This window comes from Diplotaxodon limnothrissa, linkage group LG22 (assembly GCF_057381915.1).
Source record: "Diplotaxodon limnothrissa isolate DT_005_m linkage group LG22, D_limnothrissa_male_GT1.1, whole genome shotgun sequence".
Classification (NCBI taxonomy): domain Eukaryota; kingdom Metazoa; phylum Chordata; class Actinopteri; order Cichliformes; family Cichlidae; genus Diplotaxodon; species Diplotaxodon limnothrissa.
Window position 1 is genome coordinate 17,399,255 of NC_140616.1, and position 26,840 is coordinate 17,426,094.

The following is a 26,840-nucleotide window of genomic DNA, read 5'->3' on the forward strand; positions in this document are numbered from 1 at the left end:
CTGGTGACAAAATGTGTAAAGATACAATTTAAACTTCTTTACAAAGTTGTCAGTACACTGAATATTGCTTCATCCATATTTTATGTGGACTTGGGTCAGTTTTACGTAGCTTAAACAAATATTTCTCTGAAAACGGTCAGGCATGAGGACTGGATTGAAAATGAGTGAAAAAAAAACAAACAAAAAACAGCCAACGTGTAAAGAAAACCTTTGAAAGCCTGGAGAACTATTGCTCGAGACCACTTTACAAGAAAGTCTGGCTCCTTGGAAGCAAAATATAAAGAAATGAGGGGTGACTCGAGACTTTTGCACAGTACTGTGGTAGGAATAACAATCAAATACGAATACCAACTGCTTTGTTAGTCATATTATTGCAGTCAACTCTAAATTTATACTTCTCATTTTACCGCTGCTGTAGCCCAGACTTCAGGTCTGATTTAAACGCTGATCAGATCAGTATTTTCAACTTTTTCCAACTCCAGTGTCACTGAAACTGCTGTTTATATATATTTAGAAGCCGGTTACAAACTATCCTCTCCTCTGACTTCCTCACTTCTCCTACATCTCCCCTCACTGTGTCAGGCAACAGTAATGACTGTGAGTCAGTTCAGCAGCAGGCTCCAGGCTGTCTGGGCCGGACTGAGACGTAAAAGCACCACAAGCAGAGCTTCTGATCTTGGCTGCCCTCTTGTGTTCAGTTGAGGTATTGCACCTCTATAATATTTGTGTATTTAATGTAAAATGACGTCATAGAAACTAATGAATAAACACAGTAGGGTAAGCAATGTTGCCTGAGTGACTCCCCACTCCTCCCACATAAAGTCAATGAGCACTGAGTCAGGTTACTTCAAAAGTCTTTTAATTAGAGTGCATTTCTTGTCTCCATGGTTCCATTCATGAACAAATGTGTTTGTGTGTGTGTTGAGTAAACGACTCCAAATAAAAGCGCCTCAGAAAAAAGGCTGCAACAAATTTGCTCATGGCTGGATAGCAGTGTTCCCGACCCTTGGTCTGCATGGCGACGTTAACGGCGAAGGGCGAGCTGAATCACACGCACGATTGGACCACCAGCAGGAGAAGACTTGCACAAGGTTGGTCGTGCATCCAGAAGAGGGGAAGGGTTACAAATCAGTAGTTTAGTTATGCTCACGTCTCAGAGGAAGCCCTGGCTGACTCCACCCTGGCTCTGTTCGCCCTTCGAGGTTCATTGAGCCTCCATCGTCACCCGTGGGTAGCACGCAACTCGATTCATTCATTGTTCAGCAGTTCAATAGTTTCTAGGATGTGCAGGATCAATAGTGAGCTGAAAACAGTGGTCACTGAAGATGCACCACTAAGTTACCTTCAACACTCAGAAATGGTGATTGATCTCTGAAAGCAGCATTTATTTGTTTTACCCAATACTGTATGTACCTGTGCAGTATGCCAAAACTCTACCACCAGAATTTCAATTATTTATGCAACTTCCCCCCAAAAAGCAGGAAAAAGCCTGTTAAGCTTAGTGCGCATATTCAAAATAGGGAGGGAAACCTTCTCTGTTACAATATTATTTCATATCAGTGAAGTATCCTCTTGCTAGGCCTTTTATCACGCACAGTGTGGGGAGGTTTAGGTGTTACCTCCCACGCAGGAACAATGAAGTGTTTAAATATTGACTCTGGCTCTTTTTTCCCTCTTTCACCTCGGGTCAAGGCTGAACCTTGACGCTGTGTTTGCTCTATCTCTGTTCCGCTGATCTTGGCAGTTTTCCTGTAACTATCTGAGCGTGGAGATCGTTCTCTGACAACATCATCACAAAGGCAAAGAAAGGGGGGAATTTTTTGTGTGTGTGTTTCACCCCCATCCTGTGCTCTGAAATTCCTATTTTCGAGTCGGTGTTTGCACTTGGGAAAAACTGACTAATTTAACCCACAGTACTCGCACCAGGTGTCACACCCCGATGACACTGAAAGGCATACATTTTTACATTTGTTCTTTGAACGCAGTGTTAAATTACTTTGCAATCGTGCTGTAAGAAAAATTAAAGAAAAAAAAAAGAAGAAGCCCAAAACAAGGTAAACTTAAAAAGACCCCGAAATGGAAGCGGAGCAAACGAGTGCTTCTAATAATAACAACTAACACATAACACAGGGCCATGCAGAAGCTAGGAGCCTACAACTGCCTGGGTCACATACCAATGTGTAAATCCTTCATAAACGAGTGAAAACTTTGTGCAATTTTCTACTCTCCAGAAAAGAAAAAAAACAACAACACAAAAACACAAAAACTGTTACGTTTCTACAGAAAAAAAAAAGATAAATTGGAGCATGTTTGGCAGGTTAGGCAGAGGCATGAGGAGTGCGAGAGGGAGAAGATGAAGGGGAAGAGGAAAAGTGGCACAGCAGGGAGGATTTCTCCCACAGTGAGCCTGAAGAGACTCGAAGATACACAGCAAAAGACCACATGCCTGCGCCCATCCCATGCTTTCACTTTCCGCGGTGGTTAACAAGTGAGAGCACGTGTCATGAGAAAAGATCCGACAATTAGATCACAAGGAAGGCTGGGAGTGTGGGGGGGAGGGAGTCACTGGTTTCCAATAAAGGGAAACTGGCACGCAGCGTTTAGGGGGAGAGTGTAGATGGCCCGGGGGGTTAGAGGGTCGACAGAGAGAGCTCAAGAGTGGTTAGGCCCTCTCAGTGCATCGGCTCCTGGGAGGGCGAGTTGTCTGGCTGATTGAGTGAAGCCTCAGCGGTTGGAGAATCCCCGCCGTCCTGGATGCCGGTCTCACTGGTGGATGGTGATGGGGTCATCTTGGTCTGAGGGAGGAGGAAAGAAAACAACGTAGGTTTTACTCTGATGGAATTACAGCTACTAGAACAGAGAGCACACACCAGCATCTGTACAACCAATGAAATGAATCTCACTTTGATCCGCTGACTTTGATCAGGCCTCGTTTATTAGGCTGTGGCAACATTTAATGTTTAATTAAAGGAATATTTAAGTGAAGCCATCACCTTTTAAAAAAGCAGCACTGAGAGCACGCTCAGCTTTAAGATAATTAACTCAACTTAAAATGTTTGTTTTACGGCTCTGCACGCTAAATCCCAAGATCAAAGATTTTCTGCAGCATTAAACTCGTCACATTTAACGCAATATGTTGCATTTTACTGCTATATTTTTATAATCCCTGCATATTTTTAACCCTCATTTTATGATCATCGTCTGACAACTTCTCAGATTTGAGGCACTCAGGGGGATCATTTTATGTGAGTGTGCACAGAAGCTGTGCTTCATATCCTTTGTAGTGGAAGGTGGGATATTTTCTGACTCATCCAGAGCACAGAAATGTGTTTTTCTCATCACTAACTTAGACCAGTGCACAGTGGGTCACTAATTGGGATGATGAGATAATTGGGATCCAGCTACCTGCAGTCACTGACATCTTCTAGGCCCGCTACATAAACAGGACCACTAACATCACCAGATACCCTGCACACCGTCTCATCAAACTCCTGCCATGCGGTAGGAGATACATCGACATTCAGTCACACGCAACCAGGCTGAAAACAGTGATACATGACCCTTAAATAACTCTGGGAACTTATATTGCACAACATTTTTGTGACCTGAATGAGTCAAATAATGTCACAGCTTCCACTACTAAGGATATGAAGGACACTGAATAAAGCTTCATAAAGCTCCTGTACCGCTAGTGCTGGGCCCAAGCCTGGATAAGTGGCAGGACTGATTCAGGGAGGGCATCTGACATCACTTACTGGTTTTTAAGGCCTCGAATTGAGCATTTTGACATCCACTATCTTATTTTTATTATTTAAACCAGACACGTGGAGCAACAGATGGATCTAACTAAGAAACCAAGGACACCGCGTGCTCTCAGAAGCCACAAAGGCTCACTTTAAATCTTGATTAAAAAGTTATTTAAGAGCCGAATTCCTCTTTTCACGAACACTGAAAAGAGAGGACGAACTGAACGCGACCTCATTACTGCGGCGTGACGCCAAAATGCAGTGGAATACAGTTTGTGCGCAGAATAATGGTGCGTTTCTGACTCCTAGCCATTCTACATCCACACAGGCACGTCTGCAGACGGCATCAAGGTCCTTTATCCAGCGTTACCTTCAGAGTCTCTACTTTCTCCTCAAACGACCTGAAGGTTGGTGCGTTTCTGTGAAAGGAAAAAAAGGCAGAAGACAGAGAGGAGAGAGAAAAAAAAAAAAGATGACTGAAGTTATCAAACATAATCACACCCAGACGAGATGCAGACACGTCTTCCTTTCAAAAGGAAAATAGAGCAGGACACCCACTGCAAGCACAGCCTTTAAAGGTCATGTTATCTGATACTCGATACACACAATGCGGGATTTTCTAAAGTGACCCCATTCTTCTCTGTTCAGCTGAGAAAGTGCTAAGAGGGCTTGTTTTTCATGCAAACACACAAAGAGAATACAGAGCGAAGAGGGCGAGAGGACAGTCTTCCGAAAAGCCTCTCGTGTGTGTGCGCTCTCGAGCTGAACTTTCGGATTCACCGGGAGAAATTTCTGATTATATTTACAGACCAAATAAGAAATAAAGTTCTTTCAAAACCTGGTTACGTGTGTGTGTCCAGGTTTTGTGAAAGCAGAGCCATATTTAGGGCAGAACATTCTTTCCAAGTGCAGAAAAACAAAAACCAGGCGAGCAGTTTGTGCAGGTGGGCGTTTCCCTGCATCTTCATATTTTCTTCTTCTTTTTTTTTTTTTAGATTTCTGTTAAACCTCTGAGCCTGACGAAACAGCAGCGGCCTGGCGGAGCGAGATTATTAAAGCTGCAGCTTCACTGATAGCAGATAAAGTGGCTTTCACCAGCGGTCTCTCGGTATTATTAGGGTACGCTGTCAGGCCTTATTTTATTTAACAGGAAACACGCTCTTCTGTCTGTCTACTGCCGCCCACAGACACTGAGCAGCCTCCAACATTCACACGAACTGGTTCGGGTTCTCTTACCTCATGACGGGCATGCTAGCCGAGTGCTGCAATGACTTTACGCTATCCGACAGCGTTATTGAGGAGAAAAGAAGGAAGTGTTAGTGGTCATGTTAGCACAGCAGCAGCAGAGCGTGCACAGAGCGAGAGAGCACAACATACAGCACAAACCCTCGTTTATTCTACCGAGTGCATAAATCCTATAAATCCCACTTTATCCGAATTAAGATTGATTGTGTATTAACACAGCGGGTACGTGTTAATCCTGCGAGTTATGGGTGAGTATCATGTCATCAAACCCACGCACACACAAAAGGACAACACATGCACACACACACACACCCCGACGACCCCTGTCAGGCCCTCAGTAGCCCCCCCCCCCATGGCAACCAGCCCGGAGTCTTTGAGGCTGCTCTTCTCAGCACACTGCAGCTTTGAGAGGACTAATAATCTTGTTTGCGGCTCAGTAATCCAGAGAGAAGAAGGATGACAGGGGAGGGGAGACACACTAAGACACGAGAGGGAGGATCAACAAGAGATACATCTCAAATGCAACAATCTGCTGTTGATTTCTTTTTTTTTTAAAGCCGGGTTTAATCAGGAATAATTCACAGGAAGTGCTGCGTTTGGTGCTCTGAACGCACAGTTTGACACCTAACCCACCGGGACATATGCCCTTTAATAAGAAGCTGGTCAAAGTGGTGCAACAGGCTAATTAGATTTGAATAAAACACATCAGTGCATAAAAACACAGCTGATTTCAGTTCATTCTGCAGAATTTGATTTAAAAAAAAAAAAAAAACATGCAGGAAAATGTCCAAGTTATTCATGCAAATTGAAATCGATCAGAAGAACGACCTCTGCAGTCCCACATTCAAACACATTTCACAAAGATGGTATGAAAAGAAAAATAAGATTTATTTCTCCTTTAACTGGCCTTAAATAAGTGAGCAGTCTTACCTAACTTTATTAGACGTATAGTGTGACCTGCAAAAGCCAAGCAATGCTGTAAGTTACTAACACTTCTGCTGCTTCTATGCTGATTATCGCACATTTCTCATTTGTTTAACACAAAGAAAGGCAGAATATGAATATACAGGAGATATGGAAGCCACTGCTTATGCTTTAAACAAAGATGTGTTTCATGTGGGCCTGCGGGTGCGTTATGAACGGAAGCAGGCGAGCAGTCTCACACTGCCCCCAGTTTTAAAGTTGTCACCTTAAAAACATGTCCTGACTCTGAATCTTGTTAAAATGAGTTTTGTTAGTGGTTAGTAAAGAAAGACAGGAGTGTGGTCTCTTAAACGCTGAGGAAGGACAGAAGGAAAAGAGCCCGCTACAGGAACACATTTCTATCACATGTGATATGATGGACAGGTGCAGCACAGCGGAGCCATTTTTACTGTGGCTTTTCAAAGGATTACAAAATATGATTCGCTGACATCTCCCCGTCTGACTCACCTGACATCCTCGAGCTTCCGGGTGATGGCTGAGCCCATATTTGTGAAAGCTGCTGTAGCCTTCAGACTCGCCTGAGACAGAGTTTCAGAAGTCCTCCTATAGCTGAAACAGAGAGAGAGAAAGAGGAGTGATGGGCGGCCAAAAAAAAAAAAAGGATATGAGTGTGATGAAAAGAGACTGAAGGATCAAAGCCGGAAGAGACACGTGAAGGTCAGAAGTAAACTTCAGTGTCTTTTTCATTTTAAAGAAAAGCCGGAGAGCATCAGAATGCTGCTCATTTCCTTCAATGTGAATCCCATCGAACCATTTCAAACAGGCCACAGGCAGCCTGTCAGGAGCACTGACAGCTTTCTCGTTCAGCGCAAAAAGAGCGTTTTCTCCACAGCGCTGACAGTTATCCGTATTTTCAGAGCAATTAGAGAAAACGTGCAGGGTTGATGCATAAGAAAGCTCTCGATCAGGATGGGAAAAGGACAAAAATACTACAAAAAGTCTTTAGCAAACGCTTTCAGCCGGCTGACATGAAGGCATCGTGAAAAGCGCGCAGCTCAGTACTTACGCAGTGGAGGTAGTGACCTCCTGCCAGGTTTTGGTGATGTTCTGTTTCAGCTCATTAAGAGGAGTGATGCCCAGCTTCCTCTTAATTTCAGCCAGCTGCTTGTCTTTGGATGCCAGCACCTGGGACAGAGTCTGGATCTCATCTTCGACCTACACACACACACACACACACACACACACACACACACACACACACACACACACACACACAGACGTCATATTTGATTCTACATATAAATCTGTACCCCAACATGTAAAGTCTGGCTCATCCAGTATTTGCCATTATAAAAAGACCCAAATTCAAAACACATTTTTTCCAGGTCATAAAACTCCACCATTGTTTAACCGCATGACCGTGGCGACATTTCAAATTTATTTGGAGCCAGTCCCCACAAATACCAACGTTCTGCTGTTACAAATACAAATTATCTCATTAAATCCGCAGTAAATACATTCGACAAATGAGCCGTTTGATCAAAATACTTTAAATCGACTGAACAGAATGACTGTTCTCCAAATAACTCGTTAAAAAAAAAAAATTTATTTGAGCCTTTTAGCCTTTATCTGATAGAGGCGGACAGGACAGCATGGAGCCAGAGAGGGCGGGTGACAGGCCGCAGCAAAGGCCCTGAGGCTGAATCGAACCCAGGCAGCTCCAGGGAGGACCGAGCCGTTAGTACACGGGTCACACGCGCCACCAGGTGAGGTCCTGGAGCAACAACATTCAGCTGTTTTAAATAGCTGTGAACCGTTTTTTAAGTGAAAAGGCCTGAACTTAGCTTCTCAGTGGTTAAAGAGCATGGCATGTTCCCCCATGCGTGGGCTCTCTCTGGGTACTCTGGCTTCCTCCCACAGTCCATCCTGTCAGGTTAACTGATTATCCCAAACTGGGAGCGTGAATGTTTACCTCGCTCAGACCAACATCTCTTCTATTAAATCTTTGACCCCTCCTGACCTTAGCCAGCTCCTCCTGCAGCTCCTGACGCTCTTCCTCTGTCAAGTCGGGCGTTGTTGAGGACGCAGCGCCAACAGACGTCACTGCATCCTCTCCCACCTCTGGGGCCGAGTCCGGATGGCCCTGGGAACCTGGGAGGTAAAAAAAGAAAAGAAAGAAAGAAAAGAAAACAATGTTTTTGACTCAGCAAGAAGTGCAAAATTTAATGAAGTGATCTCTTTTTAAAGATAAACAGACATGTCTGGTGATTTAACATGTGACAGAGATTAAGGAGTGAAGCTTTCCACAATTCTTCCTGCACAGACCAGCTATACCATCTCCCTCACACACACACACGGCATATAGAGTACAAGCTTGTCTTGGATGTTGATGACTCTGACAGAGCTGTGCTCAGCAGGAACAAGAGCGCATCAATAATACAAAAAACTTTCTAGATGGAGATATCCTCGGCTCAGACGGTGTGAGAGGAGGAGTTGTTGGGATCTGTGAAACAAAAGTACGACACCCAATAAGGATGTTCTGGGCCAGAAGTGAGCTGGAATAGGGGAAACAAAAATCTCTCCCTGAGGTCTTTTTTTTTTTTTTTTTGGTATCTAGTCAAATTATTTCAAGGAAGTTAAAGTATAGACGCAAAACCCGAAATAGGAGAGTATGAAAAAAATAAAAATAAAGGAAAAAGGGGAAACCCCAGAGCTGAATAACTCAGTGTGAGGGGAAGAATACAAGAAAAAGGAACTGCTGGAGTGAACTTCATACACATACAGTGTTGTTACCTCAGCGTGGAGGCAGAACCATCACACAAAACAGAGAAGAGTGTAAGTTTCATTAAAGCGTTGGCTCAACCTAACGAGTAAGAGAATTTGGCCATGTGCAATTTTCTCAGCAGACTGGGGTTGTAATAATTATGTAATAACAGTGAAATATATGTAATAGTGCAAGAGTGAAATGAAGACATCAGGTGCAGCTTCTGTGTATTTGCAGCTGCTTATTATTATTCAGGATTTAAAAAGAAAAAGTGCATTTGAAGGTGGTCGCGTAAGCAGCCAATCATTATATTTTGACCTGTTCACTGCATGAATATAGGAAATGTTCCTCTCAGTGACTAAGCTGTCACCCAGCTGGGGTCAGGATTTGGCATAAACAGCAAAACGCACAACATCATTTTAGCCGGTGATATATTTTGTTTCCACACGGAAGCTGCGGTGAAACGCGCAATCTCGCCAAAAGGAATGGTACTTGAAATACATCTTTATCTCCAGCCTCCTCCTCCCACTTCATTCCAAAGACGTGAGACGGAGACAGAAAAAAAGAGGAGAAAAAAAAAAATCACATAAATCTAGCAGTGCACACTCCCACAAAGACAGCGGGATTGCCTCACGCCGTCTGGAGAGCCGTTAATGAAATAACGTTCCTCTGCCTTCAAAACACACATTATTATCACGAGCTGAGGGAGCTGTGCCATTAATTGCTTCTCCTTTTACATTTAATTAACGCCAGGGGACAAGGCGAGCGGATTGGACACCTCGCAAGTGCAAATATTTATATGTCAAAACACGCTTTGGCGAGAGAAGTGAATCCGAGGCAAATCGTTTCGACGAGGAAACGGAGATGGGCATTATGGTAATCAGGCAAAAAGAACCACAGAGGAAATTCTCATTTAGCCCTCAGTCCTGAAACCACCCCCTCTGTTCCTGTGGGGTGTTTCACTTCATCTGCCCTTAAGCGCTTTTCCACTCTCTTTTGAATTTACCCCCCTCTTCTTTCTACTAGTGATACAGCACTGACACCATATATGCAGACAAACCTGCGTACTACAACATCACAATTTTGCAAAAGACACTTCCTGTTATAACGGCTGTGCTTCAGCCAGATAAAGAAAAAAATAAGACACCACCCTTTTTTTGTAAATTTTAGTACACATAATGTTTTGATAACCTACAATATGTTGCTCAGGAACTCATTTTCTTCAAGCACATCGGGTTATGTAAAATTCTGGGCACCTCTGTAAATGTCTTGTAGGTGTGTTTCCATCAGTAGGTGCTAAGAGCATGAGAGGGAAAAAAAAGAAACAAAGGGAGAGTCAGAGAGAGAAACAAATAGAGAAGTTTATATGCGAGTGTAGGCAGAAGTTTGGCTTGCGACATCAAACTGCATACTCACCCACATCCCTGCCCAACCTCTATGGTTTGAGTTCATTTCCTCTTAACAATCCTGCCCTATGAGCACCCAACTGTGTGTCTGTCAGTACTGTAGCAACGACGAAGACATGCACTTAAATAGAGACCACGAGCTTTTTGATTGTCCCTCTTTTCCTGTGATAAGCGATAAGCAGCGAGGTCGCCTAGTCATCGGATAGCGGTAACCACGCTAATGCAGCTTTCATAAAGGGCCAGACGACACACCAATAAACATGGAAATCAATAAAGTTGTATTACACAACCAGAATGTTACGAAAGAATAAGATAAGAATGACAGTGTGCATAGGAAGCTATTTGTTCACCTTAATGGGCTCTATTGTCTCATTTGAGTTATATCAACCTCAATCCTTACACACTTTTGTGTGTGTGTCTGCACACAAACAGCTCCCAACATGACGAGGAACATCCTTTAAGATTTTCCATCTCTCTCTCTCTGTCAAACTTATTCTCATAAATACGACCTACCTCAAACGCCTCATGGAAATTTCATCAAATTTGCACAGAGATTTAATTGGACTCAAGAGTGAATTAATACTGGTAGTCAAATGTTAAAGGTCATCGAGCACACTGTCAACCATAACCAATTAGAAGGAAATTTAGCATAAATGCTCAGCAGGGTAAAATGATGACATTTAATATAAAAGCGGCAACTTGACTGATACGTGCGATTTTCTCTGACATTGTGGTGCCTAAAATATTGGCCACCTTATTATGTAAACAAACACGCAAGCGAACACAACAGGAAATGTGACAGTCAGCGATCCGGATACCTACAATCAAAACTCTCCTCTTAAGGAAATACTTAGAATTAGAGCTTGTATTAAAAGAAGCATCCAGCTGCGTCGAGGCACTAAACCCATTCTGTGTTATTTGCAACTTTCAACAGTGCTAGCGTTAAAGAACATGAGGCATAAAAACCTCAGCATGAACAGAAACTACGAGGACCTGGGAACACTAAGACACATGGAGCGCGCACACAGCCAGGGTCGTGGCAAGGAACAGAGGAAGATGAGGAATTGAATTCACAACAACAGGTGACAACAGGTGGAAACACAGCTGGAACTAATCTGAGTAACAGAACAGGAGAAGCAAAACTGAGCATAACACACATGAGACGAGGCACCGTCAAAATAAAACAGGAAGTGACATACACATGGCGACCCAGACGAGGACATGAAAGCTTGACAGTAGGACAGGAGGTAAACGGACACGGAAGCACGTGGCAGAGTGGGGAGACAAAGAACGTGGAAACAGGTACAGGAGACAGAACATAGAGACGCAGACTATGACCAACGGGACATGACAACAAGACTGACATCCACAGGAGACACCGAGGACAGAACACAGGGACGAGACATGAAAGGAAACTAATATCAGACTCAGAGACTCTAGAAAGAACCAAACTCAAGACTAAACCGTACAAAACTAAAACTCTTAATCATCTTCATGACGCAAAGGAAAGAATAATGAATTCACACAAAACTTGAAATCCTGGCTCACAGACCCAGGTACCATGACAACAGGAGGTTCCTACCGCAGCTGAATGAGTCTGTAATGGGAGGAATGATGGTTGGGGAACAGATGATGAACACTGCTGCCTGTGAGAACTCGTTGGAAAGGCTTAATTGTAAAAATGAGACAAAATCAAAGCATAACTCGATATGGACAGTCTGTACTGGACGTTGCAAAAATGTCACCCAATAACTTATGGTGCAAACTGTGTACGTCTTGTTCTGTCTTTTTCTGTTTATATCTAACTCAATTGGATAAATGTTCAAAGACAGCGTGATAAAGAGCTGAAAAACTTTAAACTACTGCAGCGAATACTTCTCTTTTTCCCCAAAACAGAAAAACGGACAGTTTTACAGTCATTGCATCCTTATTTTCTACATTTCTAGGAAAAAGAAGGAAAACGCGGCACGCCGTGTGGTACAGCAGCATAATTATGACTGAAGTTTAAAGAGTTATGATGGTCTGAAATCAACACTGTCTGAGATCTAGAAACATCTAAATTGAGAGAATGCTGTCATACGCATCGCCGACAATCATCATTTGTTCCCTCCCCCTCCAGTTTGTGCCCCCACCCCAAATTCTTCCTGTTCAATGAACCAAACCCATGTTTTGTCTTTTTATCCAGCAAGCGCACACACACACACACGCGAAAAACACACACCCTTCACTCGGCCTCTCCCTTCTCTCCTTGTGATTACCTCTGGTTTTGACAGCTGGCGAGCTGGGCGGTGTGTCGCTTAAGGCTGGGGAGAGGTAGAGATAGCTGGTGTTGACTCCTTGTTCAAAGTCAAACGGAGAGCGGTATTCCTCCAGAGGGTCCATGCTTTATTCTTTACAGCTCTCAGCGTGTTGCCGGCCGGAGCGACTACCACCTCCTTTTTACCAGCACTACCTAAGCAGAGCCAGCCGAGTGCTTATTGCTGATTGTTTGCATGTGACCCAGGCGCGTGCTGCTTGTGTCCGTTTCCTTCTTTACTAGACATGCGGAGACACACTCGAGTGTCCAAGTGTGTGCATGCACAAGGAAGGAGGTTTTGTATCGGCCCTCAGGTAGTCACAAGGTGAGAGTGACTACAGTGATGCCAATTTCTAAATATCGGTTTCTGTTTTGGGCCATGGTGTAGTGAGCCCTTTGCTCCTGTCTTGCTGTTAATAAGTTACCTGTCCCCTCAAGCAGCTGTTGTAGCTGGCTCACACACACAGACACACAAAAAACACACCCTCCCACTTCCTCTCCACTATAATCCCAAAGGTCAGTTCTTAGTCCATCCCGCAGACCGTGAGCGCCATCGCTGTCATTTTTGTGTGCCTAGCTGCTGTTGCGATACCGCACGGTACTCCTGTTCCAATACTCTCGGGTTCCGCCGCCAGTTCCCGCCCTCCCTCGCTTCCCAGCCTGTCAATCGAGGAGGACATGAGAGCGACCCCATTTGTGTGGGCCGGTCATGCGATGTGATTGTGTGGGGGCGCATTAGATGAAAAGCATAATCTGCAGTGTCCCAGATTACAGCAAAGCTCTAATCCAGGGTGGGCAGTCCAGCTTGAAGCAGCGGTAATGCTAGTCAGCTAGAAAGGAGAAGAGAGGGTGCCAGAGGCTACGCGAAGTGGTAGAGGGAACAAGTGCTAGATTGTGTACTCACACAAACTGCTTGCCACAATGGCATTCTCTGAACTAGAAAGCTCCTGTAATGCAAGACCTTCATCACATGAAAACAAACTCTTTTAATCGAGCTTTTCCTCGCCTGAAAGCAGACTTTTTCTTTTGCATTACGACACGGCACAGAGCTGTGACATAAAGCAGGTATTTAGGCTGCACAAAGAGAAGAAAACATAAGTGCAATCCTTGTCACATTTCAATCAAATGTGCAAAAAGCAGCGTAGATGGCAACATATTAGACACTGAAGCTTTCAAGGTTGCGTTGAAAAGGAAAAGCAGCACAAGTTTTATGACGGTGAACAGACAGAATCCCTGAAAGAGCTCGAGAGCATTGTGGAAGGAGGTACAAAACAAACATCGGCTAGTTTAAACAGAGTGAAGCCGACTCAAAGCAAGATCATATACTGAGTTTTTACTGGTTTGAAACTGAGGTCTGGGGGTTATCAGCTCGGTTACCCACCTAGTAATTTACCTTTAGTTAACAGACGTGTCAGACGAAGGCTTTCCTGTTAGGTCTGGACATTTAATAATCAAAAATGTATTTTATATTTAAGCAAATGTGCAGGGGGGGGGGGGGGGGGGGGGTATCCAGGCAATCACAGGGAAAACGGTTAGTTATGTCTATAACTTCTGTTCCCTGAAGGAGAGGAACGAGGTACAACACATAAGTATGGGATATCACGCCCTCGCGTGTCCTGGCTGAAGAAACCTTTATTCACGCCTTTACGGCAGATGACGTGTGATGACACGTGCAAGGCCCCGCCCGCACATATAGCCGCTGCCATCACCGTCATCCCTCAGTTCGATAGCCGCTCTTCACCGAGCCAACTGCTCAGTGGGGCCACCCTGTGTTGTACCTCGTTCCTCTCCTTCAGGGAACAGAAGTTATAGACATAACTAACCGTTCCCTTTCAGTCGATTCACTCGGTACAACACATAAGTATGGGACCTATATACACGCCCCGCAGAGCAGCCACCGAACCGGAACGGGACCACCACATCCTTAGTGAGTGGTAGACCCAGCAGAAAGGACAGCATGAGCCACCGAAGGGGCTGTAACGTCCAACCGATAAAACCGCACAAAAGTGTGCGGCGACGCCCAATTAGCCGCTGCACAAATATCAGCCACAGGCACCCCTCTAAAAAGAGCCCATGAGGTCGCCATCCCCCTGGTGGAATGAGCTCCCACCCCGTGGGGCAACGCAAAACCTCCGGTGCTGTATGCCAGCGAGATAGCTTCTACAATCCAGTGGGACAGCCTCTGTCTGGACAGAGCTCTACCTCTATTCGGATTAGCGAAGCAGACAAACAACTGGTCACACAAACGCACATCCCGAGTGCGCTCAATGTAGGTGCGTAGCGCACGCACCGGACAAAGAGAATGCACCCTCCTCTGCTCCTCAGATTCAAAAGGAGGGGAGCAAAAGCTCAGCAACTCAAACTCCATTGAACTATAAGATGCAGGCATGACCTTGGGAAGATAGGCGGCATTCGGACGCAATACGACCTTGCGGCCATCAGGAGAAAACTGTGTGCAGGCAGGATGCACAGACAGCGCATGAAGGTCCCCCACTCGCTTCGCCGAGGCCAAAGCGAGAAGTAATGCGGTCTTATACGAAAGAAGTTTCATATCTACCGACTCAACGGGTTCAAACGGAGGGCCACAAAGGGCCTCCAGCACCAAAGACAAGTCCCAAGCCGGGACACTGGACTTAAGCACGGGCCTCAGCCGGCGAACCCCTTTCAGAAAACGCACGGCGAGGGGATGCGCACCTGGTGTCACCCCGTCAAAACCGATATGACAAGCAGATATAGCCGCTAAATAAACCTTGATCGTCGAAAACGAAAGGCCTTTATCCAACAGCTCCTGCAGGAATGTCAAAACATCCACAATAGAGCACTGAAATGGGAGAGTGTGGCGGTCCTGGCACCATCGCTCGAAGGCTCGCCATTTGTAAGCGTACAAGCCTCTAGTAGACGAGGCCCTGGCGCTCTGAATCGTCGCTACCACACTAGGTGGCAGACCCTTAGCAACCAAGTTTAACCTCTCAGCAGGTAAGCATGAAGGTGCCACAGATCCGGGCGCGGATGAAACACTTCCCCCCCCCGCCTGAGAGAGGAGATCCCTGCGGAGAGGAAGCTGCCAAGGACTTGCTGCAAGCAGGCTGATTATTTCTGCATACCACGACTTCGCGGGCCACCAAGGGGCCACCAGGATCAGAGAGAGGGAATGCCGACGCACCCTCTCCAGAATTGGAGATATCATTTCCACTGGGGGAAATGCATACAGGAGCACGTCTGGCCATTGGTGCGCTAGCGCGTCCAAGCCCAAGGGTGCATCGTGGTCGATTATGGAGAAGTACAGGGGGCAGTGAGCATTCACCCTGGAAGCAAAAAGATCTATCTGCGCCTCGCCAAATAGATCCCAAATCTGAGCCACTATTGAAGGGTGTAACCTCCATTCTCTCACCAGAGGACCCCCCCTGGAGAGAAGGTCCGGCCCCAGGTTCAGGTGGCCCGGGACATGGGTGGCTCTTAGAGTCAGAAAATGAACACTGCACCATAACAGCAGAGAGCGAGACAGCTGCAACAGGGGAAGAGAGCGTGTTCCTCCCTGCCTGTTTATATAAGACACCACTGTTGAATTGTCCGTCCTGACTAAGACATGCTGGCCCTGCAGGACTGGACGGAAACGCTTTAGAGCTAAGAACACTGCTAACAGCTCTAAGTGGTTGATGTGCAGCTGGCGCTGAGCCGCAGACCAGATCCCTCTCACTGACGCACCCTCGCACAGCGCTCCCCACCCACTTAGGGAAGCATCTGTGGACACCACCTTGCGAAACAACACCCTCCCAATCCGAGAGCCCTGGTGCAGTAGCCCGGGCTCCCTCCAAGGACGGAGAGCTAGCATGCAAGACGCAGTTACCGGCAGCCTCCTCCGGAGGTGACGCGAAGCACACAAACGGTGAGAGAGAGTCCAGCGTTGAAACGCTCTCATTTTCAACAGCCCAAGCGGCACTACGGCGATCATAGATGCCATCATGCCCAACAAGCGCAATATCGTCTGGAAACGCAGTCTGCGTCCCAGCTGAAATTGAGCGAGGCAGCGATGAAACGCGGCCACTCTGTGCTCTGACAACCGTGCGCGGCTGGAAAGAGAGCATATTTCCAGACCGAGAAAAGCGATCTGTTGACCTGGGATTAGCGAGCTCTTCTGAAAGTTCACAGAGAACCCCAGTGTCTGAATGTGTGACAGAACCCGCGACAGCTGCGTCTCCGCCTGTTCTCTGGAGCAAGCCACGAGAGCCCAGTCGTCCAGGTAGGCCAAGATGCGGATGCCCCTCTTCCTGAGGGGCGCTAGCGCTGCCTCGGCACATTTCGTAAAGGTGCGGGGAGCGAGCGACAGCCCGAACGGCAGCACTAGGTATTCGTAGGCTACGCCCTCGAATGCAAACCTCAGAAACTGCCTGTGTTTCGGGTGTATAGCGACATGAAAATAAGCATCTGTTAGATCGATTGTCGCAAACCAATCTCCCGGGCCGACTGCACTCAGGAGCTGTCTGAGTGTTAGCATCTTGAACCTGTACGTTCGCAGGTACGTGTTCAAGACTCGCAGGTCGAGGATGGGACGAAGCCCTCCCCCTTTCTTCGGAATGACAAAATAACGGCTGTACCAACCTTTGTCCGTCTCCGAAGCGGGGACCACCCGTATTGCTCTCTTCTGTAATAGCGCCTGTATTTCCTCTCTGAGTACCAAGGCTGCCTCGGGGTTGACAATCGTGTTCACGACTCTTTGGAAACGAGGCGGCTTGACCCGGAACTGCAACCGGTAACCCATGGCAACGGTTTGCAGCACCCACGGAGAGGGGGCGCAAGCGCGCCACTGAGGGAAGTGAGCAGCCAGCCGGCTGGCCTGCAGCACTGACGGCGGGGCGCCGTCGCCCCCCAGTGTGTCTGCAGGGGACTGCATCCCCTGCCTGACCTGGCTCATTTCGCCTGCAGGTTGAGCATTTGAGATTGTTTGAGAGTAAACAACACTCTTTATTGATTGCAACATGGGAACATGTACATTTATACATTTTGTTGGGTGCACCTTTTCCGGGGCATAACAATGAAAAACAGCGGGAACACTCGATGTGGTCGCTTGAACATTCAACACATCTGAACCGTGTGCAGGGGTTATGTGCTTGGGAGACCGCGATAGGGAAGTGCAGCGCCTTCTGGGGCTGACAACCTGAACAGAACTTAAGCGGCACCTCTTGTGCGGCAACAGAGGGGTAAGAGCAGCATCTCCCTGCTGCCGGATCCCTTCCCCACTCGCAATCACAGCTAGGAGGGCTGAGGCTTCTTCCTCCTGGGCGTCGGGTCCCGTCGGGGGCCCGGGGGAGGGCCTTTGCCCCAGGCCGACTGGCGTGGAGCTCGGGCCGGAGTACGTGCTCTCGCCGGCGGCCCTCCCACTCCAGCGGTGGGCGCCGGTCTCTTGCCAGCTGTCAGAGGAGCGGCGGGCCTGTGAGAGCTAGCAGTGGGCTTGGGCTGGGGCTGGCGTCTGGGGATGATGTCGCGCAGAGCTTCCGTCTGCTTCTTCCTCAGATCGAATCTAGCCTGAATGGCTTCAAGTGAATGTCCGAATAACCCAGCCGCAGACACTGGTGCGTCCAGATACACAGCTCTGTCTCTATCAGGGACGTCGGAGAGGGTCAGCCACAGGTGCCTCTGCGCCACCACTGTCGAAGCCATCCCTCTGCCCAGGGAGAGCGCTGCACAGCGAGACGCACGGAGGATGTAATCCGTGGTGACTCTAACCTCGTTAAGAAGAGGTGACAGCGGGTTGTCCTCCGGAACCAGCGATCCAAGCTCCGCCAGGCACATTGCTTGGTACGTCTGGAGCATGGTGACGGAGCTCATGGCTCGAGCGGTGCCGGCCTGAGCCCGATAAATCTTCTCCAGCTGCGAGGCCGAGAATCTGCAGTGCTTGGACGGCAGAGTTGCGGGGCCACCGACACCATGGTTATGGGACGGGGCCAGATAAGCAGCCAGAGACGGCTCCATAGGGGGTGGGTTAGCTAAACCAGCTCCCTCGGCGCCGTCCAATTCCATGTACTGTCCATAGCCGGGCACAGTGACGCGGGTAGACAGAGGTTTGTCCCATGACGCTGTTAGCTCGCAGAGAAAGTCTGGGAACATGGGGAGGCAGTTTTTGGCCGTTGCGGGCTCCGGTGGAAGGAAAAAACCCGCAAACCGCGACGGCTTCCGAGCTGGTGGAGGAGAGGGCCAGTCCATCTGCAGCTTCTCAGCGGCACGGCGAAACAGGGAGAAAAGAGAGGTGTCATCGTGGCCGACCGGCGCAGCAGCGGCGGCATATTGGGTCGACAATGAGCTCTCCTGCTCATCCTCCGACAAACCATGGATGTCCAGGCCGATGTCCAGCACGTCATCGTCTTCCTGGGGAGCGCTGGCGGGCTTCAACCCAGGCTGAAGCCCGTCAGCGCTCCTGCATGGTTCCGGTCCGTCATCGGCTAACCCGTCAACGTATTCCATGTGGTCAGCCCAGCTAATCGCGGGGACATCGACCTGAAAATTTTCGTCTTCGGACTCGGACGAAGCCGGGGCTCCAGACTCGGAAAGAAGAGGGTCATGCCGTGCGACAGCCGAGCGTCCCAGCACTCTTTCCACAAACGTCACCCGTCTTTCCAGGGTCGAGCGTCGGAGCTGGCGACAAAACGCACAAGCTTCGGGCTCCGTCAACGCTCTCCTAGCGTGGACGATCCCCAGGCAGACAGGGCAGGCATCGTGCTGGTCGCTGTCGTGCAAAGAGAAACCACATCCCTGAGGACAGGGGCGAACAGAAGATTTCTGCTTTGCTCGCTTCGGTTTGGAGTCCATTCCCAAAACGCAAAGCGAAACGCTGCACAAGAAAAACTTGAAAATAGCGCTCCGCGGGCAGCCTACGCACCAGCTGGGCGGTGGAGGCTAACACCAACAGGGGCAGTTAAGCTAGGTTCAAGTTGGCAGACAACGGAGCTAACTAGCAGTAGCTAGCTAGCCCAACTCAGCAGAGGTGTTCTCAGCGAGGTGAAGAGCGTAAGAACTGAGGGATGACGGTGATGGCAGCGGCTATATGTGCGGGCGGGGCCTTGCGCGTGTCATCACACGTCATCTGCCGTAAAGGCGTGAATAAAGGTTTCTTCAGCCAGGACACGCGAGGGCGTGATATCCCATACTTATGTGTTGTACCGAGTGAATCGACTGAAAGGGAACAGAAAGGGTTATATCAAACCCCTCTTTAAAGAAATGCATTCAAATATATTTCAATTACTACCCTGATGATTTTCCTTTGGGGAAAGCCCAAAACGCTTCAGTAGATTTACGATTTTTTATTTCTTCCCTGATGTATAATAAGTAATCCCAGCAGACTCAACTACGGATGTAAAATTGCCCTAAAATTACTCGATAACTTTGGAAAGATGTGCTGCAGCACCGGTATCGAGCAGCATTAAAATTGAAGTGGTAAAGATTTAAGCTCTGCAAAGGTATCGCTGCGGGGAAAATTAGCACATTATTACAGAAATGTTCACAGGGAGAATTTAAAAACTATGTACATAAATCACGAGCTCCCTTCAGGCCTGTGCAGCCACCATTCTTCTGTGCAGAAAGCCAGACGTGCATGTCTGCTTGATCCTCTCCAGGAAATGCCTTACATTTAGAGAGAAGGAGCGGTGCTCTCCTGAAAGTATTGAAACACTAGGGGACAAATTCCACGATTAACTAGAGTCAAAAAAAAAGTTGACATTTTTTCCTCCTACATATTTTGCACAACTCAACATTTGAGTCTCTTTAAATCAGTACCTGTGGATAAAGTTAAACACAGCAAGGAAACTCTTATTGAAAAAAAAAGAAAAAGTCTTTGATATTAGATCGAACTCATCGAGTTGCTCAGTTTCTGAGGCAGCAAAGCAAATCAACATTTTGCACCTTACTGTAAGATACGAGGTTCTTCTGCAATGCTGTTCTTCTGCGCCTTTTAATCCACAGGCCTGATCCGTTTCCTGCATGTTCACAAGGAAACTCAAATTCTGCCTTCTTAGAGTCAAAGGCTGGTTTGTGGGAAAGCCTCCCATGTGAATGTTTGCCCTCTCGTTCTCACTGTAGATGAACGCGCTTTGAGCTACCTGCAGACACTGTGGTGATGTTTTTTGGTTGGTCTGCTGTTTGGTTGGGCAGATAGGAAAACAGTTGAAATCTGCACCAGCAGTAGTGACACGTTTTCCACTTTCAAACTATTTGGAGATCCTATTTAAATCCTCATCAGACTAAAACAAATCCAGATTTTTTTTTTCCTAAAGCTCTTGGTCTGATGGCATCCCACACCTTAAAAAGGAAAAATACAAATAAAAAACACAGCACTTGCTGAATAAGCAGGTCATAGTTATGGTCTGATCTCATTTTCAACTGTAAGCAATGTTTCAAAGACATAAACATGCCAACCAGCTGAAATGTGGAAAAAGCCAATAATCTTAATGGGACTTACTTATTTTTCTACTTAACTGTACATCCAAGTGATGAACATGTTCATTTTTTCCATTTGAGGAAAACAGGTGACTAAGAGTAACTCAGTATCAAAGAACCCCCACCATGGCAGCAGAGGTATTACAATGATGGTGACAGGGAGATGATGAGTTTCAATGTAACAGCAAACCCTACAGTACACATGACAAGTCTGTAAAACAAGTTGTTGGTCATATAAGGCTAAATAGCATAACACTACAGCTACACTAGACAGGCTCCACAACACAGCTTTTCTATTTAGCAAGGTCAACCCAGAAGTAATGCGTTTGCAGTCGCTCACGGCAAACTATCAAGCCTCAACGTGCAAACAACAGTCCAATATAAACGTCTCAGTAAATGTACGAACACATTCTCTTAAAACAGTCTAAATGATTAGTATTACTGGCACTTCTTTCAAGTACTCCAGCATACAAACAGCCTCCAGTGCTGAGAGTCATTACACATTCACTTGGCGGCTGCAGGTAATATTTCTCTGGTTTCTGTAACTTTGGGATTTCCTGACAACAGATATTTTCCCCTCTCAACTGGCATTTTATGACATTCCCCACAAGTCAGCCACAACATAAACAATAAGAAATTATGTCCCTCGGCAGGTTTGTTTTTGTGACTTTGCATACTCCCAAAAAGAGGAAGTAGTGTTCACAAAGACTTTGTGGTTCACTTTGTGGAAGCCAGACAAGGGACGGGTAATCAGAAGGAAATGTGAAAGAGCTGAAAGTGATTGTTTCAGGCAGAATGAGCTGAAAGCCTCTATGAGGGTTCGGTTTAGCAGAAAATTTTTTTTTCTTAAACTGGGAAGTCTCAGAATACAAATATAGAGGTAAATATGAATACAAGAGGTCCTCGTTAAGATGCAAGCACAAATATTTTTCTACAAGAATCCTTCTGTACTGAAACGGATCAAACCAGCACACTCATTTTTCTATCTTAGCAAACAGTATCTCTCTCAGCTAGACTGGACAGGCCTCCCAACATGATGAACTCAACATAACTCCCTCCTGATCAGTGGAGCCCCTAATCCATGTGATACTTGTTAAAACAACGTACACAGACACACGTGCACACAAACCAGTACGCTTGTATAGCTATATTATTAAAAATGATGAAAGTCAAGGTCACAAATCAGACATTTTCACAGAATAAGTTCATGCCATTAAAACATCCCATTTGATTTATAAGACAAACAGAAACACAAATCAACCCCTGCCGCGACTGTGACCGTAAACACAAACAAACAGCCATTTTAGAGCGGCTAATGAAGCACAGCGCACGATCAATTACCTTACTATTCAAAGCAGGGCCTGTCACACGATTAGCCTAAACAGGAATCATGAGACATGGATAACTGTGGATACTTTAACTAGGCCCACAAAGCATGAGATGTGCATGATGGGAAGTGGCTATACCTCAGATGGACACCGATACCGTACATGTGCATTCAATCTAGACTCTTGGCTACACGAATTAAGACAAACATGGAGATGAAAGCTGATTAAAGTTAGTCTGACAGGCTGGGGGAAAAAAAATCTCCTCTCGATCTGTTGCTTGATGGTTAGCGCACAACTGGAAACAACTGGAAACAGCTAACCGACCCAGAACACAACTGTACATGAACCATTCAAACTGGAAAAGGGTGTCAATCCTCTCATCCTTCAAACAACGGTAAACACTAAAAATGGGTTGTTTCTCCAAATACAAGGTCTAATGTATGGCAACAGATTGGAAAGCTGTTGTTGTGTGGCCTACTTCCAAAACAGATTCACCATCTTACTCTATTTGCACTACAAATACAGGACATGGTGTATAGAGCAGCACGGTAGTACAGCACATTAAAAAAGTAATGAAACCAAAACTTTCTGCAGTCATTATACATCTTAGATGATACCAATAAACGCTAAAAGTTTACGTTTTTTCCCTGATTGTGTTACAAAACCTTAAATAACTGAAGTGATGGAGTTTAGATGAAAACAGCAGGTATCGGACAGGAAAAAAGGGTCTGCCAAACCTTCTACTGTCATGTAAGGTACCGATTAAAAGATAATGAAAGCAGGGACAGAAGTAACCTGAAATAAAAAAGAACTTTTGGTTAATTGGGAGTAATAATTTATATCTCTACTGAACTTTCTTTTAAATAGTTTATCAAAGTTTCTGTCTGCAGTCTTTCACTGGAAAATAAACTACTAGGTGAGAGTGCTGCTTGGCCAAATCTCACAAGTCGGTGAAAAATTCTCCATAAAGCTGTACTGAAAGTAGTGGAATTTATTGACCTTTGAGTTTCTTTTTCGTTCAGTTTAACAGAGCCCGATCACTGCATTTTACTGCTGAAATGTCAAACAATTCAGATAAATATTAAATGCATTGCATTGTGATGTATATATTTAGGTTAAAAGCACCTTTGCCTGAGTATTCTCTCAAACTTCAGACTTTTTGGATCAGCATAAAGCATCTTATACCATATTTGCCAACGTTTTCTTTCAGGCAACTATCAGGTCCACATACAAAGTTTTCAAATAGACAGCTGGTGTTCCCTTTAATCTTTGAAATGAAATGTGCAAACCTGGCGACACCAACGTTCAAAGTTACAGCTTTCAAGGCTACAGCTTCTCGCATACATCAAACCCTTCCAAAAGTCCTTTGAAAATGATCTACGACAGCCATGACTGTTGACAGGTGTATTTCTGAGTAGACTTCAAATACTAATGGTTTTGGTAAACACACATCTGGTTTTCACTAAATGGGAGGTCCAGCCCAGACTGACACAGCTTGTAGCCCAATATGACATTTATTGGCATGACTGAAAAAAATCATAGCAAACCTTTACATAAACACATGCAGTGTTTGCAGCTTTTAAAGTGTGATTTGGCTGTGCTGAATGTATTTCCAGCTCAAACGACCGGATCTACATTACTGGGGTGGGGATGTTGTTTGTGAGAGACTTCCTCTGACAGCTGAAAGCAGACAGTTGTGCATCGCAGAAATCTAATAACGCCAAAAAATGTTGGCTTCTGCTCCTGATCAATCTCATTAGACCGGTAGCTGAAAAACAACACGGGCTGGTGAACCTGACCACGTCCTTTCTGAACTGATTCAAGCCACAAGCTTGTATGCAGAAAATGAAACAGGCAACATTCAAAACAACAATAAAAGTTAGTCTGGAGTACAAAAACTTTCTACAGTCCTTGACATTGACCTGGAACAATATGACTGAGTGAGAAGGCGTTTAGGTTCAGGCATCTATCAGAGTACCAATAACCTCTTTGTAGTCTATTCAAGCTCTATAAATGTTGATGAACAAATCAAGATTAACAAGATCATAAGGCACATCTGAGTCAACCACAGATTTCACTGAACCTGAGTTTAAGGGGAAAAAAACATTCACTATGGAAAAAATAACATTATACTGCAAGAAAAAGGGAGGACACAAACAGACAAGTTTGTTATCCAAAGATCATCTGCACAGAGACACACAATCAGGGGAGAGCAGACTCCTTTGAGAGGCACCAGTCAGAGCACTCTCCGACCTTGGTCCTGCAAAAAACCTGTTCACCAAGTTATTTGCAAATGCTTTACCTGAATTACTGTCAAAGGATTGAAACATCTAACCTATGAAACCCTCCCTTAAAATAAATACATAAATAAATAACGTAAAGGGAGATTATTGTATTGAAGCAAGCAAATACTTGTCACTGAGCGGTCTCAACTTCTACGAGGAGGATGCAGGTACAGATGGTAGTAAAATACAGCTACCATACCAAAAGTCTGACCTTGAAACAAACTTGGCTGCCTGTACAGCAGTGCGACTATAAATTCAGAGAGCACAGCAGTTCCTATGATGATATTTAAGGTGATAAAATTACATCTCGAGAGGCAGATCATTTACTTTTGCTGCCTAGAGAGGTAAACAGACACCACCTCAAGGCTGCAGTAAAGTTAGAGATTGGCAAAGAGTTTCCCCTTTATCTGATAACTATGCAATTTCACTTTCTTGTGATTACTTGTGGTACAGGCCTGTTTTATTGCGATTTTGATGAACAATAGCCTGTAGTGCAAGTGTGCACGGCCTTAAAAGAAATCTGGCATTCACCTTTTTTCAAACTGTGTTTTTTAAGGTCACATGCAATGACTTATAAAACCACTAAAAGACAAGATATCTAACTGGTGCATCCGCCGCACGCACACAGTGAAAAAACATGTCATGTGGGAAGGGAAAACCCTCCAAAGCATACCACAAGAAACCTTTATGAGCAAAGAGAACCCAGATCAAACAGTTACTAAGATACCATTTACTTAAGGATGTGTTCAGGACCTGCAACTCTAATTCAGGAATGGGCTTCACAAGCGTGGCATTTAAAGCCAAGTAAAGCATTCTTTTCTATTGTGTCCACTGGCAGCAACACAGAAAGTGATGCAGAAACACACCTCATTTCTTCTGATATGGAGAAGCACAAATTATCAATCAGGAACCAGTTACATCAATAATTCTGGTGTTCATACGCAACATTTGTTCTGGCTTTCTCGCTCTGCGTTATTAAAAAGGGAAGAAGAAGAAGAAGGGGAAAAAAAACAAAAAAAACCCCACACAAAACAACTTTCAACCATCAGAAAATTACTTTTGAGAACCCAGAGGAGGGTGAAGGCTGTTTGTGCTGCAGGGAAATTTGGTCAAAAATTCCAACATGACATTTTAAATGAACAAATAAAACTCAGATGCTTTGCTTCTTTCCACAAACACTTTAGTGCAAATGAAGTAGAATAAAATAACACAAAGATCAGAGAAGAATGGATCATGCTGTTTATGAGTAAAATCACAAAAAGTTGGACATACAAGCTTTTTTGTGTGAAAATGTGGACTTTTCTGTACTCCAGCAAAGACATATGGACTTGAGACAGGAGCAGTTGTGTTTAAGTACATAAGAGAGCAGAACAGCTGCTTGATAGGAAAGCAAACGTGCAGGAAGAGTAACGAGGTGAAAGACAGAAATGCAGGTAGGATACCTGTGGTTAACTGAACTGTGCTATAGTTTGGCACGAGAAAAATCAGCAAAACCCACAACTCACAACCACTTTGGCACAGAATAAGTGTTCGTAAATTTCAAAATAAAACTTTTTTTTCAGTGTAAAAAACCATTTGAAAGAGCATAAGAGCACAGCGTGACTTGTCTGAACTAGTTATAGCAGTGAGCTGTCAAACAGGTGTAACCCATTTTTACAGGCTACGCCGTCAGTTACAAAATATGTTGTTGACTAGTGTTTTACTGCTTTTCTTCACTGCCTGTCAAGGTTTTTAACTCACACAAAAACTGAAATGTGCGTTTATGGTTTCACCTAATAAGTTAATGGGTGGTTAAAAAACAAATTGTGGCGTGACACCGCACTTCCGTGTCATTTTTCTAGAAATCTGTTGCAGTGGTGCTGCTGAAAAAAAGTTATTTTCTTATTCAAATTCTTCAAACTGTTGTCCGTCGCAAAAATAACTCACTTTATTCGTATGGCGAGAGGTAGCATATGCTCTCAACGAACTAACTTGAGTCACAGCACAAAGTTAGCTAGTCCGCTAACTTTTCTCTAAGGAAAACGTAGTTTTAAAACATCTATTACGACACTGGCACGCGTCGATGATTTAATTACCTTTGTCTGCATCCTCCATTGTCCGTCCAAAGCGTTGTTTCTCGTCGATTTCTACTCAGGGTCCTCAGGTTGTTCACTTTCCTGCTGTGGGTCTTCCTGTTCTCTGCCTCATGTTGCCAGGCAGCCCGCCGTGCGGGGTGGGGTTCGCGGTGACGTCAGCACGCAGCAGTGTAAACAGAAGCAAGCACGTGGATCAAGTTTTAGCCCAGCAACAATGCAAAGCTGCGCAACAAGGACACGTCATTACTTGTGTTTCTGTTTTGTTTGTTTGTTTGTTTGTTTGTTTGTTTGTTTTTTACTGTACAACAAGAGTATGTATATGTAAAATGTATATATATCTGCAA

At 45.5% G+C, this 26,840-nt stretch overlaps 1 protein-coding gene across 2 annotated transcripts; it reads right to left on the reverse strand.

Annotated features, from left to right (window-relative positions):
• Positions 1-836: 836 nt before the first annotated feature.
• Positions 837-26,594, reverse strand: tpd52 (tumor protein D52). 2 transcript variants are annotated; one of them, XM_085346462.1, is made up of 6 exons: positions 26,497-26,594; positions 7,936-8,066; positions 6,982-7,130; positions 6,423-6,524; positions 4,117-4,165; positions 837-2,795 (listed from the first exon to the last, which is right to left on the reverse strand). In XM_085346462.1, the coding sequence occupies exons 1-6, from the start codon at positions 26,513-26,515 to the stop codon at positions 2,673-2,675; spliced, it is 573 nt and encodes a 190-aa protein (XP_085202588.1). In that variant the 5' UTR covers positions 26,516-26,594; the 3' UTR covers positions 837-2,672. The 2 variants fall into 2 exon arrangements, with proteins under 2 accessions (XP_085202588.1, XP_085202589.1); XM_085346463.1 differs by lacking the exon at positions 26,497-26,594 and adding an exon at positions 12,344-12,516.
• Between the last annotated feature and the right edge of the window lie 246 nt (positions 26,595-26,840).

Coding starts and splice junctions, on each gene's coding strand:
- tpd52 (XM_085346463.1), bottom strand. CDS start 12,467: ATGGACCCTCTGGAGGAATACCGCTCTCCGTTTGACTTTGAACAAGGA. Junction 8,067..12,343: donor GCCAGCTGTCAAAACCAGAG/GTAATCACAAGG, acceptor TTTACCTCCCAG/GTTCCCAGGGCCATCCGGAC. Junction 6,525..6,981: donor GAGGTCACTACCTCCACTGC/GTAAGTACTGAG, acceptor TCTCTGTTTCAG/CTATAGGAGGACTTCTGAAA.